General features: G+C 48.3%; 1 protein-coding gene across 1 annotated transcript in view; it reads left to right on the plus strand.

Moving 5' to 3' along the window:
- The window catches only part of SYT13 (synaptotagmin 13), a 34938-nt gene that overhangs the window by 16567 nt on the left and 6117 nt on the right, over positions 1-12254 (plus strand). The window contains 3 exon segments of the mRNA XM_075094259.1: positions 7642-7824; positions 7827-7951; positions 12037-12166. Of these exon segments, the coding sequence (XP_074950360.1) occupies positions 7642-7824; positions 7827-7951; positions 12037-12166 (438 nt within the window).

Genomic DNA, 12254 nt, shown 5'->3' on the forward strand with positions numbered 1-12254 from the left:
TAAGGAAAACCTTGAATGTATCAAAGTCAACTATGGAGACTGTGACTGCTCTATCAAATGCCTCGGGGTTGAAGTCAAAGGGGTCAGCAGCAAACAGGACCTCACAGTGGGTATCTGCTATCGACCTCCTAACCATGATGGCGAAGCTGACGAAGCGATATTTGGGGCACTAAAGCAAGCTTCTGGCCAACAGAGCCTGGTCCTGATGGGTGACTTCAACTACCCAGACATCTGCTGGAAGAACAATACGGCAGCTCGCATGTCATCCACCAAGTTCCTGGAATGTATAGAGGACTGTTTCCTGATAAAAATGTTAGATGTGCCGACCAGGAAGGAGGCACTGCTGGACTTGCTATTCACAAACCGAGAAAGCCTGCTTTGTAATATCTCGGTTAGTCATAGCCTTGGCTGCAGTGACCACAATATTGTGGAGTTCGGGATCCTGCTGAGTGTGCTGAAGGTCAGCTCTAAGACAAGGGTTCTTGATTTTAGAAGAGCAAACTTCAGTTCATTCAGGGCTCAGTTGGGAGGGATTCAATGGGAAGCTTCCATGGAAGACAAAGGAGCTAGTGAGTGCTGGGAATTCTTCAAGAACTCTCTATTGGAAGCACAAAGCCAATTTATCCCCTACAAAGGAAAAGGAAGTAAGCAGAGCAAGAGGCCCCCATGGCTCAACCATGACCTCCTGGCTCTACTGAAATCCAAAAGGGAAGCATACCAGAGATGGAGAAGTGGAGAATTATCTGTCGAGAGCTACAAGGGCATTGCCAGAGTGTGCAGAGATGCAGTTAGAAAAGCAAAAGCCCAGCTTGAATTTAAACTGGCCATAGATGTCAAAAACATCAAGAAAGGTTTCTTCAGACATGTCAACCACAAGCAGAAAAAGAAGGAAAACATAGGCCCACTGTTAGAATAGGAGAATCAATCACCAATGATGCAGAAAAGGCAGAAGTCCTCAACACCTTCTTCACCTCTGTCTTTACCAGCACTGTCGGGTTCCAGGCTTTGGGAATGAAATTGCTGGTTGATCCAAACACCGACCCACCATCAGTGAAGGAAGAGTTAGTGCATGAATTCTTACAGGAGCTTGACCCCTACAAATCAATGGGCCCTGACGCCATCCACCCGAGGGTGTTGAGAGAGCTGGCTGACGTCATTGCAAGGCCACTCTCCATAATCTTTGAGAAGTCATGGAGAACGGGGGATGTCCCAGAGGACTGGAGGAAGGCAAATGTAGCCTGATGAAATTTGCTGATGACACCAAATTGAGTGGGGAAGTAGACACTCCAGAAGGGAGAGCTGCTCTGCAGGAAGATCTGGATAGGCTGGAAGAGTGGGCCAGCAAGAACCTTACCAAGTTCAACAAGGAGAATTGTACAGTCTCGCACCTGGGAAAACATAATCCAGGAGTGCAGCACAGACTGGGATCCACCTGGCTGGAGAGCAGCTCTGTGGAAAGGGACCTGGGGGTCCTGGTGGACAGAAAGCTCAACATGAGCGAACAGTGTGCTGCTGTGGCCAAGAAGGCCAACAGGATGCTGGGTTGCATCAAAAAGGGCATCACCAGCAGAGGTAAAGAAGTCATCATCCCGCTCTACTCAGCGCTTGTCAGGCCACACCTGGAGTACTGTGTACAGTTCTGGTCCCTGCTATACAAAAAGGATGTGGATAGGCTGGAAGGGGTCCAAAGAAGGTCCACCAAGATGATCAAAGGAGTGGGAAGCCTGCCATATGAGGATAGCTGGGAGAACTGGGTTTGTTTAGCCTTGAGAAAAGGAGGCTTAGAGGTGCTTAAGGGGTCGCTACAAAGAAGATGGAGACTCCCTTTTTACAAGGAGTCACATGGAGAGGACAAGGGGGACACAAGTTGCTCTTGGGGAGATTCCGACTGGACATCAGAGGAAAATTTTTCACAGTGAGGGCAGTCAACCATTGGAATAATCTTGCCAGGGAAGTGGTTGACTCGGACACATTGGACACATTCAAGGGTCTTCTGGATGGGGCGCTGGGCCATCTTGTCTAGACTGTGCTCTTCCTAGAAAAGTTGGACTAGGTGATCCCTGAGGTCCCTTCTAACTTGTGATTCTGTGATTCTGTGATTATCTCAGTCGGTGAGGCATGCGGCAGCAGCAATGGTAAGTCCTGTGACTGGGTGCTAGATTGGGGTAGAAAAGGGGGTTTCCTGTGACAGGGAACGCGATAAAGAGCCTGCTGGGGCCCTCACGTCAAAAACAACCGGCTGCTCTCGCGAGCGAGGCAAACGGGGCTTGGGCGTTGCTGGGGCAACAGTGGGAGATTTAAACGGGCCCCTAGGGAGCGCAAGCGACCAGGAGCACGGCGAACAGGACAGGCAAACAGGGCGTGTCATGTCAGGAAGGTCATGGCACAGCAGTTTGCGCAGGCAGGGCAAGCAGGCAGCTGGCGAGCTCTCCTTGTGTTCTAAGCTCTCCCGGAAAAGACTTAGCCATGGTCTCCGCTCGGACAAGAGCTGTCACCAGAAGGCATGTGGTGACACAGACAGAACTCCCACTAAAACATGCAGCCACCGAGGCCTCTGGCTGCAGGGAGTGCCAGAGCCTTGCTCCAGTCATGGAGGGCTCCCAAGGCAGGACCTATGTGAGGTGTAAGCAGGTGGAGGGTCTGCTCAGCATGGTGGCAGAGCTGAAAGAAGTTGTTCCCTGAGGAGTATCAGGGAATGCAAGAGGGAGAAAGACTGGTGGAGGCACTCCCTACCATCACTGAGAAGAGCGCACCAGATAGAAGCATCAAGAGAAGGAGTGGCTCCCCTGCCCTCATGCCACCAGGCAGAGGGAGGGGACCCAAGAGACGGAAGATGGATGTGGATCCCTGCTCGGCGCAATAGGCGAATCCTCTCCTGGCTGACTTTGCCCTCCAGGTGCCCTTACACAATAAGTATGAGACTCTGCAACATGAGGGCCAGGAGGACGAAGATACAGACAGTGATCCACCCAAGGGGTTGACAAGAGGGAACCAGTCAGCCCCATGCATTACAATGGCCACTGGTAAGAAAAAAAGAAGGGTAATTGTCGTAGGCAACTCCCTTCTGAGGGAAACAGAGGGCCCGATATGCTGAACGGACACATCCCATAGGGAAGTCTGCTGCCTCCCTGGGGCAAGGATAAGAGACATTACCAGGAAGCTCCCTAGGCTAGTAAAAGGATCCGATTATTATCCACTAGTAGTTGTTCAGGTCGGCAGTGATGAGGTAGCTGAGACAGGTGCAAAGACAATCAAAAGGAACTTTAGAGAACTGGGGCAATTACTTGAAGGATCAGGAGCACAGGTAGTGTTTTTCTCCATCCCATCAGTAGCCAGGAGACATACAGAAAGGAACAGGAAGTCCCACCTCATTAACATGTGGCTCAGAGGCTTGTGCCAGCAGTGGAATTTTGGATTTTTTGATCATGGGGCAGTTTACATGGCACCGGGCCTGCTGGAGACAGATGGGGTTCACCTGTTGCAAAAGGAGAAAAGGATTCTGGCTCAGGAGTTAGCAGGCCTCATTGAGAGGCCTTTAAACTAGATACGAAGGGGGAAGGGGATAAAACCAGGCTTGCTAGGAATGAGCCTGGGGGTGGCATGCCTGTGTTGGAGAAGAGATCACTAGATCAACTGAAGTGCATTTATACCAATGCACGCAGCATGGACAATAAACAGGAGGAGCTGGAAGCCATTGCGTGCCAGGGAAACTATAATGGTCACCATCTCAGAAACATGGTGGGATGACTCGCACAACTGGAGCACTGCAATGGATGGCTACAAGCTCTTTAGAAGGGACAGGCAAGGAAGGAGAGGTGGAGTGGTAGCCTTGTATGTTAGAGAGTGTTTTGACTGTCTAGAACTCAACAACAGTAATGATAAGGTTGAGTGCTTATGGGTAAGGATCAGGGGGAAGGCCAATAAGGCAGACATCCTGGTGGGAGTCTGTTATAGACCACCCAACCAGGATGAGGAGACAGATGAAATACTCTACAAGCAGTTAGTTGAAGTCTCACAATCTCTAGCCCTTGTTCTCGTGGGAGACTTCAACTTACCAGATGTCTGCTGGAAATACAACACAGCAAAGAGAAAGCAGTCTCGGAAGTTCCTGGAGTGTGTGGGAGATAACTTCCTGACGCAGCTGGTAAGCGAGCCAACCAGGGGAGGTGCCCCACTGGACCTGCTGTTTACAAACAGAGAAGGCCTGGTGGGTGATGTGGTGGTTGGAGGCTGTCTTGGGCTCAGCAACCATGACATGATAGAGTTCTTGATTCCTGGAGAAGTAAGGAAGAGGGTCAGCAAAACTGACCTGAACTTCAGAAGGGCAGACTTTGGATTGTTAAGGAGTCTGGTTAACAGAGTCCCTTGGGAGGCAGTCCTGAAGGGCAAAGGAGTCCAGGAAGGCTGGATGTTATTAAAAAAGGAAGTCTCAAAGGTGCAGGAGCAGGCCGTCCCCATGTGCCATAAATTGAGCAGGTGGGGGAGAAGACCAGTTTGGCTGAATAGTGAGCTTTGGCTGGAACTCAAGAAAAAAAGGAGTTTACCACCTTTGGAAGAAGGGGCAGGTGACTCAGGAGGACTACAAGGATGTTGTGAGGTTGTGCAGGGAAAAGATTAGGAAGGCGAAGGCCCAGCTGGAACTTAAACTGGCTGTCACCGTTAAAGATAACAAAAAATGTTTTTATAAATACATCAGTGACAAAAGGAGGGCCAGGGAGAACCTCCCTCCTTTGTTGGATGCGGAAAGTAACCTTGCCATGAAAGATGAGGAGAAGGCTGAGGTACTTAATGCTTTCTTTGCCTCAGTCTTTAATAGTCAGACTGGTCATCCTCAGGGTTGTCAGGCCCCTGTGCTGGGAAATGGAGACAGTATGCAGAAAGAAGTCCCAGTTATTGAAGAGGTGGCAGTCACCGACCTGCTCTTTCACCTGGATGTTCACAAGTCCATGGGGCTGGATGGGATCCACCCGAGGATACTGAGGGAGACAGCAGAGGAGCTCGCCAAGCCACTCTCCATGATTTATCAGCAGTCATGGTCAACTGGGGAGGTCCCAGATGACTAGAAACTAGCGAACTAGGGTCAGAAGGAGGATCCAGGGAACTACAGGCCTGCCAGCCTGACCTCGGTACCAGGAAAGGTCATGGAGCAGATCATCTTGAATGCCATTACGCAGCACACGTGGTAAAACCAGGGGATCGAGCTCAGCCAGCATGGGTTTATGAAAGGGAGGTCCTTCTATGATAAGGTGACCTGCTTAGTGGATGAGGTGAAGGCTGTGGACGTTGTCTACTTGGACTTTAGTAAGGCCTTTGACACTGTCTCCCACAGCATTCTCCTGGAGAAGCTGGCTGCTCATGGCTTGGACAAGTGCACTCTGCGCTGGGTTAAAAACTGGCTGGATGGCCGAGCCCAGAGAGTAGTAGTGAATGGAGTCAAATCCAGTTGGTGGCCAGTCACAAGTGTTGTTCCCCAGGGCTCAGTGTTGGGCCCAGTCCTGTTCAATATCTTCACTAATGATCTGGATGAGGATCCCCTCAGTAAGTTTGCAGATGACACCAAGCTGGGTGGAAGTGTTGATCTGATGGAGGGCAGGAAGGCCCTACAGAGGGACCTGGACAGGCTGGATCATTGGGCCAGAGCCAACGGTATGAGATTCAACAAGGCTAAGTATCAGGTCCTGCACTTCGGTCACAACAACCCCATGTAATGGTAGAGGCCTGGGGAGGACTGGCTGGAGAGCTGCCTGGAGGAAAAGGACCTGGGGTGTTGGCTGACAGCCGGCTGAACATGAGCTGCTAGTGTGCTCAAGCGGCCAAGAAGGCCAATGGCGTCCTGGCTTGTATCAGGAATAGTGTGGCCAGCAGGAGCAGGGAGGTGATAGCGCTCCTGTACTTGGCACTGGTGAGGCTGCACCTCAAGTACTGTGTTCAGTTTTGGGCCCCTCACTACAAGAAGGACATTGAGGTGCTGGAGCATTTCCATAGAAGGGCAACAAAGTTGGTGAAGGGTCTAGAGAACAAGTCTTATGAGGAGCGGCCGAGGGAGCTGGGGTTGTTTATCCTGGAGAAGAGGAGGCTGAGGGGAGACCTTATTGCTCTCTACAACTACCTGAAAGGAGGTTGTAGCAAGGTGGGTGTTGGTTTCTTCTCCCTAGTAACAAGTGATAGGACAAGAGGAAATGGCCTCAAGCTGCACCAGGGGACGTTTAGGTTGGATATTAGGAAAAACTTCTTCACCGAAAGGGCTGTCAAACATTGGAACAGGCTGCCCAGGGAGGTGGTTGTGTCTCCATCCCTGGAAGTATTTAAAAGAAGGGTTGATGTGGTACTTGAGGATATGGTTTAGTGGTGGACTTGGCAGTGATAGGTTAGCGGTTGGACTCGATGATCTTAAGGGTCTTTTCCAACCTTAACGATTCTATGATTCTATCTTGTTGGCCACTGAGGAAGGTCCCTCTGGCTGCACCAGGCCAGACAGCCAGGTTTTGTGTCACTCTCTGAAATGGGAACCGACAACTATAACAGCTTCTCTGCTCAGGGCTGCAGCATCATCAGTTCCTCTGGGAAAGTAAAATAAGCTGACTGAATAATTCATGCACAGTGCAGATTTCTGTGGAAACCTAATCAAATCACACCATATGAAGCAAGAATTGAAAGGGTGATAAATGGCAGCCACTGCTGTAGGTTGCCTGCCAGCAGCAAGCCCACAGCTTCCCTCCAGAGTGGACAACCACACCTGCAGGCTGCCACCCTGGCTCTTCTGTGCACATGCTCCTCCCTGGGTGTCCCAATGCACCCACACAGGATTCAGCTCTGCTCCCCAGCTCCACTACCCCAAGAAAACACGAGACCCCTGTGAACCAAGAGACCTGGAAGCTCAGAAGCAGCTGCCCTTGAACTGGCTGCAGGAAGGACTTCAGTTTTGCCCACAAAGCCATACTGTTTCACGACCCCTCGGAGGAAAGTGTGCTCCTTTTGCTGCAGAGAAGCCAGTGCAATTCTGTTGATGCAACTGAAGAGGATTGTGAAATACCATTCTCACTCTAGGCTTTTCCACATAAAAAGGATAAAAAAAAAGGGATGAATGTCTCTTGACAGAGATCTTTTGGGCTGTGGGATGCTTCTGAAGGAGTCATTTACCAGAGGTGGGACAAGCAGAATGTAATAACCCTTAGGGATATCCCACACTGGCCTGCAGAGATGGATTTGTGCCAAAAGAGAGGTCTGTCCCATCTCTGATGTCTGTGACTGACCATCCTACTTTTAAAGCCTTTGTAAGATGCTTTCTTTGTGTGCCAAGGTAAAAGTAAATGAGAGCTGCCCATCCTTGTGCCATACTGTGTCTCACCTCATTGCTGTTCTGCATCTTTCAAGAAAGCATGTCTCCTTGAACTCAGCTGTTGCTCTCCCAAACATTAACAGAATCCTTCTGCAATGGCAGAAGGACAAGGGCATTGTGCACCATGAGGAAAACACCACAGCATGGGCTCACAGCTTAGTCTACCCCATGCAAGCAGGAAGAGGGTTCAATGTCTGTGTAGCAATTTTATTTTAAGGCTCTTATGAAATAAGCAGTTTAGCCACAGATATTTCAGGGCTGTCTTTTGTGAGAGGTCCTTACAATCAATCTTTGTTTTCCAGCTATGCATGGAAGAATGAGTAGGGACCAAGACGCTGGCTGCCATTGCTATGTACTGGGCACACTGGTGAGCAAGTCCAGTATTGCTGATGCCCAGACAGAGCTGAAGAAGAAGGTGCTTCACACCCTCTGGGAGGAGATCCTGCGATTCCCATTAGTGGAGGAGGAGATGTCAGAGGGAACACTTTCACTCTGAGAAACTGCGACAAGTTCTCCAGACACAGCATTGTGGGGGAACTCAAAATGAGCCTTGCTAACATGGAGGAGTCCTTTGGGGTGGCCCAGTGGGAATGGCTAAAGATCCCAGAGAAGGTATGGACTCAGTCTGTGTCAGTAGTCCAGAAACTCTAATGATTAATTGTTTGGACAAGAGAAGCACTTTTCCAAGACAGCTGCATGCCAGTGGGTGGCTTTATTTGCTTGGAACTAGGTTTAGAGGAGTGATCTGTGACTGCAGAGGTCACTCAGCACTGCTCCGTGTTGGACTGTAGCTAATCATTTCAAAAAGTGATCAAAGGACCATCAACCCAGCCCCTCTACTTACAGCTCCTGGCAGTTAGGATGCGTCAAAACTCCCTCTCCTCCTCCCTCAGTTACATGACAATCTGACACTGATATGTGTAATTCAAAGCCTACGTCTAGAAAAGGTTACATGCATTTCTGTGAACTAGCAATGCAGGACCATGGTGGCAAGAGCTGAAATTCCAGAGAGTGCCTACAGAGCAGGACAAAGAGACTCTGCAGAGGTGGGTGTTGGTAGGGCATTCAGTGGCACCCCAGGAAGCCTTAAGCTAGGAGTGAAATACATTGTTGGAAATGAAATGTTTGACTGATGACCACTTATCCTTACTGGGATCAGTCCAGCAGTGCTATTCATTCTGGGAGATGTCCAAATATCACTCATTGCATTGTGTTGGTTTTCTTAAATGTCAAAACTTCTATTTTTTTTTCCTTATCCACACCTTCCCAGCTGCAGAGGCAGGGAAAATGCAGGGAAGGATTCCAACAGTTTGAAGTAGGTACAGGGGATACATCATGTGCACTAACTTCTTACATATTTCCTCAGGGCCCTTTTCCCTGCCATGAACTCGATTATTCTTCTAGCAGCACCAATACATTTAACATGGCATTAGGGCGCTGATATTGTTGCTACATGTACATTGCTACAACCCGGACCCTATCGTACTCTGGTATAGTACGGTGTGAGCAATGCAAAACAACACTAGCATTGTTGCTAAGCATGTGAAATAAATTATTGCCTGTCACCATCAGGGGTGAGGGCTCTCCACTGAGTTGGCCACAGACACAGAGAACAGAGTTAGCATTTCTGGTTTCTAATAATGTTAATTTATCTGATCACCACTTGAATGATAATAGGACTGGCCACTCTAAAAAAACCTCTGGCGGAGAGAGGCAGCAGAAACAAAGAGGTGGTATGAATCAGTTTAATAAACTTCAAGCACAAGGCTAAATATTTGCCTAATAGCTGTAAATTGAATGAGTTCCCAGACTGCTGCTGTAAAAAGAGATGTCAGAAAGAAATTATTCCAATATAATGATTTAAATAGATGATGGAGATAAATGAGATAGATGAGGTCCCGCCCACCACCCCCCGAATCTACTGTGGTCTCTACTTTGTAAGTAATAACTAAGCAACAGCCTTTTTCACAGCAATGGTTAGGTGTCACTCAGGTACACCTGATGGAGTCCTGACATACTGAGTAGCATGGTTTGGTCCAGCTTCACAAGTATGCATAGAAACAGGGCAGCATTCATTTCTTCTCCAGGCTGATATCACAAGGTTAACACTAACAGTACAGCTGAACAGTGACCCAGTTTGAGCTGAGGATGTGCAGTGAAAGCTGAATTTGCGTCATCTGGGACCTGAGAAAGCCAACCATTGCACAGATAGCTTATATATGGATCCTGAATCATTCATCAAGAACCAGAGCAGGAGGAAGTGAGGAAGAGCTGGGCAAAAAAGAGGAGCTATTTTTGATAGCATCCATCCAGGAGCAAAGTTGCTGGCATTTGTTTAAAGTCTGACATTTCCTTTAAAAGCCATGAGCTGCAGAAATTTCATTCCTCCCTTCCCAGTAATTCTCCCACACACAAGGGAAGAAGCTCAGAGGGGAGCTTACAGTAACCAGGTAATGTAATTAGTATTCAGGTATTCCTGGACTGCTGTGAGCAATGCAAAGCATAGATACTGCAGACTGATATCCTTATCTTGCCTTCCTTCCCTCCCAGTGCTTTTCTAATCACAGTGATGATAGTGACTCCTTGCATAGTACCTTCCCTTTTGCAATTTCGCAGTGCCCTGCACACATAATTCATTGACAACCCCCTAATGCTTTTTACCCTTATTGCACAGAAAGGAAGACTGAAGCTCTGGTGGTTGTGTGAATTTGCAAGGTTGCAGCACGAAGTGCAGGTTATGGATTTGATAGGAAAAAGAAAAAAACCCAACCAACCAAACAAAAAAAATCCAGAAGGAGCAAGGAAGAGTACCTCTGGCTTGGTCTTTTCATGCAAAACTCCAGCAGAAACCAGCCATGGTGGGTTTTGGTTTCGTGTGGGTACAGGCTAGTCAAAAACTTGATCAAAATAGAGCTAGAAAGCCATAAGCACAAGATGTGACATGTCTGCACGGTATGTGCATTTGTATGTGTGCATGCATGCATGCATGTGTGTGTGCACGTTTACAGAGCCCTGCTATCCCCTACCCCCACAGTCTCCACTGTATCTACCTGTGCCTGAAGCTACAGGAATCAAATTCTAGCCAAGAGCTATAGAGTGGGACCTGCTGAGATGTAGAGGGGATAAAGAAACAAAAGCTTAAACAGTGGTTTTGTATTGAGGTGGTATTTGCCTCTCCATGTACAAACACCTACTCTTTTGTAATGGACATACAGCCATTTGAACCTGTCTCTGGTGGGTTTTTCTATGATCCACTTAGATTTAGGGCAGGATTTTTCTAAGTGAAATGCATATGAGCCCTTAGTTGCTACCTCAGTGCATGAAAAAAAAATTTACTTGAGCTGATTTGGGACTGAATTTCAGGCCACCTTGCTAATGGCCTCCCACCTGATTTGTGCATGACAAATAAGTCATTCAGACCAGACAGCAATGACAGCCATGTTTTCTGGAGAGTCAGTCAGCTCATGCAGAGCATACAGGGGCCTGTCCTTGCCTGTTGCAAGTAACTGGGTGAAAACTTAATTTGAGATATTTATGGCTCACTTAGAAGTGAGAATGCAGAATACAGAAGTGATCTGGAGAAGGACTGTCTGTCCTGTAAAAAAGATGTAAATTACGCTAAGGAGTCTATTGAATTGACATTGGCTTTCTGGGACTCTTCTGGGTCATTAACCTCACACTAAATGGGATTGCTGTCACAAGATCCTACTCACTGAGAGAATAACTGCTCCCCTTTTGCCTCCTGCCACAGGCTGCCAGCTTTGCACACACTGGCGTGGGCTTTCTCTCCTTTGCCACCGGCTCCCAGGGAGGAAATGGCACTGCTCTCCCAGGGGAGAGCCATGGGCAGTGTGGCTATGTCCCTCTGCTTCCCCCTCCCCGGGGTTCTTGTCCAGGGCAAGTGGGAAGGAAGGGCAGAAAGGTCAGAAGGCTAAAAGGCCAATCACTAATGGGAAGAAAAGACTAAGAAAAGCAAAATGAAAGTGTGGCCTCCCAGAGTGAACACCTGATGGTTCAAAGCATTTTCCCTGGAGGAAATCCTGCAGTGGCAGCACAGAGGCCAGTGGGAAGACAGGCCAGGAAGGAAAAGTACTGTGCTGAGCTTGAGCTCATGTCGGATTTCAGGTTGGCTGGTTTTTTTCCCATACCAAGTGAGGGTGCCAGAGAAGGTTCAACTCCAGCTCCAGGGTCTGTCTGTGTGGCACAGACCTGGGTATCATCTACTCTTTCCCAGGGAGCCCTACACTCCTGCTAGGAAGTGTGGACCAGCATCCACCTCTGGGCAAAGCCTTCTCACAAAAAGAGCAGCTAAAATGAAGAGTGAATTATGAAAAGCAGGGCAGCTACATAATCTCTCAGAAAAGGAGTATCTGACTACTGGCAGGTAGTTCAGCCCCAAATCCTCTTCTTCTGATTAAATGTTTCACTCAAAGTAGATGTTAGGAAGCAGTTAACTTGCCAGCAACAAAAGAAAGCAGTAACTCAAATGACTGGGGCCTTATGGTGGAGAAGCCCTCTCAGTCATCTTTGCCAGGTTTACTCTCATCCAATGTAACTGGAAAGATCTCCTGTACAAAGACAGGGAGACACTTGTTTGGTCCATGACCATCCACCCATCACCTTGTACTATCTAGTTTTCCTAATGTTATGGCCAATATTGTATAAAAAATTAACCCTTCCTCTGCCTCCACCTCCAGAAGCCATCTACGGGCCATGGGGAGGTTCTGCTCTCTATCAGCTACCTACCAGCAGCTAACCGACTGCTGGTGGTGATTATTAAGGCTAAGAATCTCCACTCCAAGCAGCTGAAAGACCTACTTGGCAATGGTGAGTAGAATAGCAAGAAAACAGAGACTCTTGTTTCTGCTATTATGTAAATCTAGAAAGAAAGTGGGAAGGGTGGTTTTTGGCAGAA

The sequence above is a fragment of the Phalacrocorax aristotelis genome, chromosome 5 (genome assembly GCF_949628215.1).
Source record: "Phalacrocorax aristotelis chromosome 5, bGulAri2.1, whole genome shotgun sequence".
NCBI classification, from domain to species: domain Eukaryota; kingdom Metazoa; phylum Chordata; class Aves; order Suliformes; family Phalacrocoracidae; genus Phalacrocorax; species Phalacrocorax aristotelis.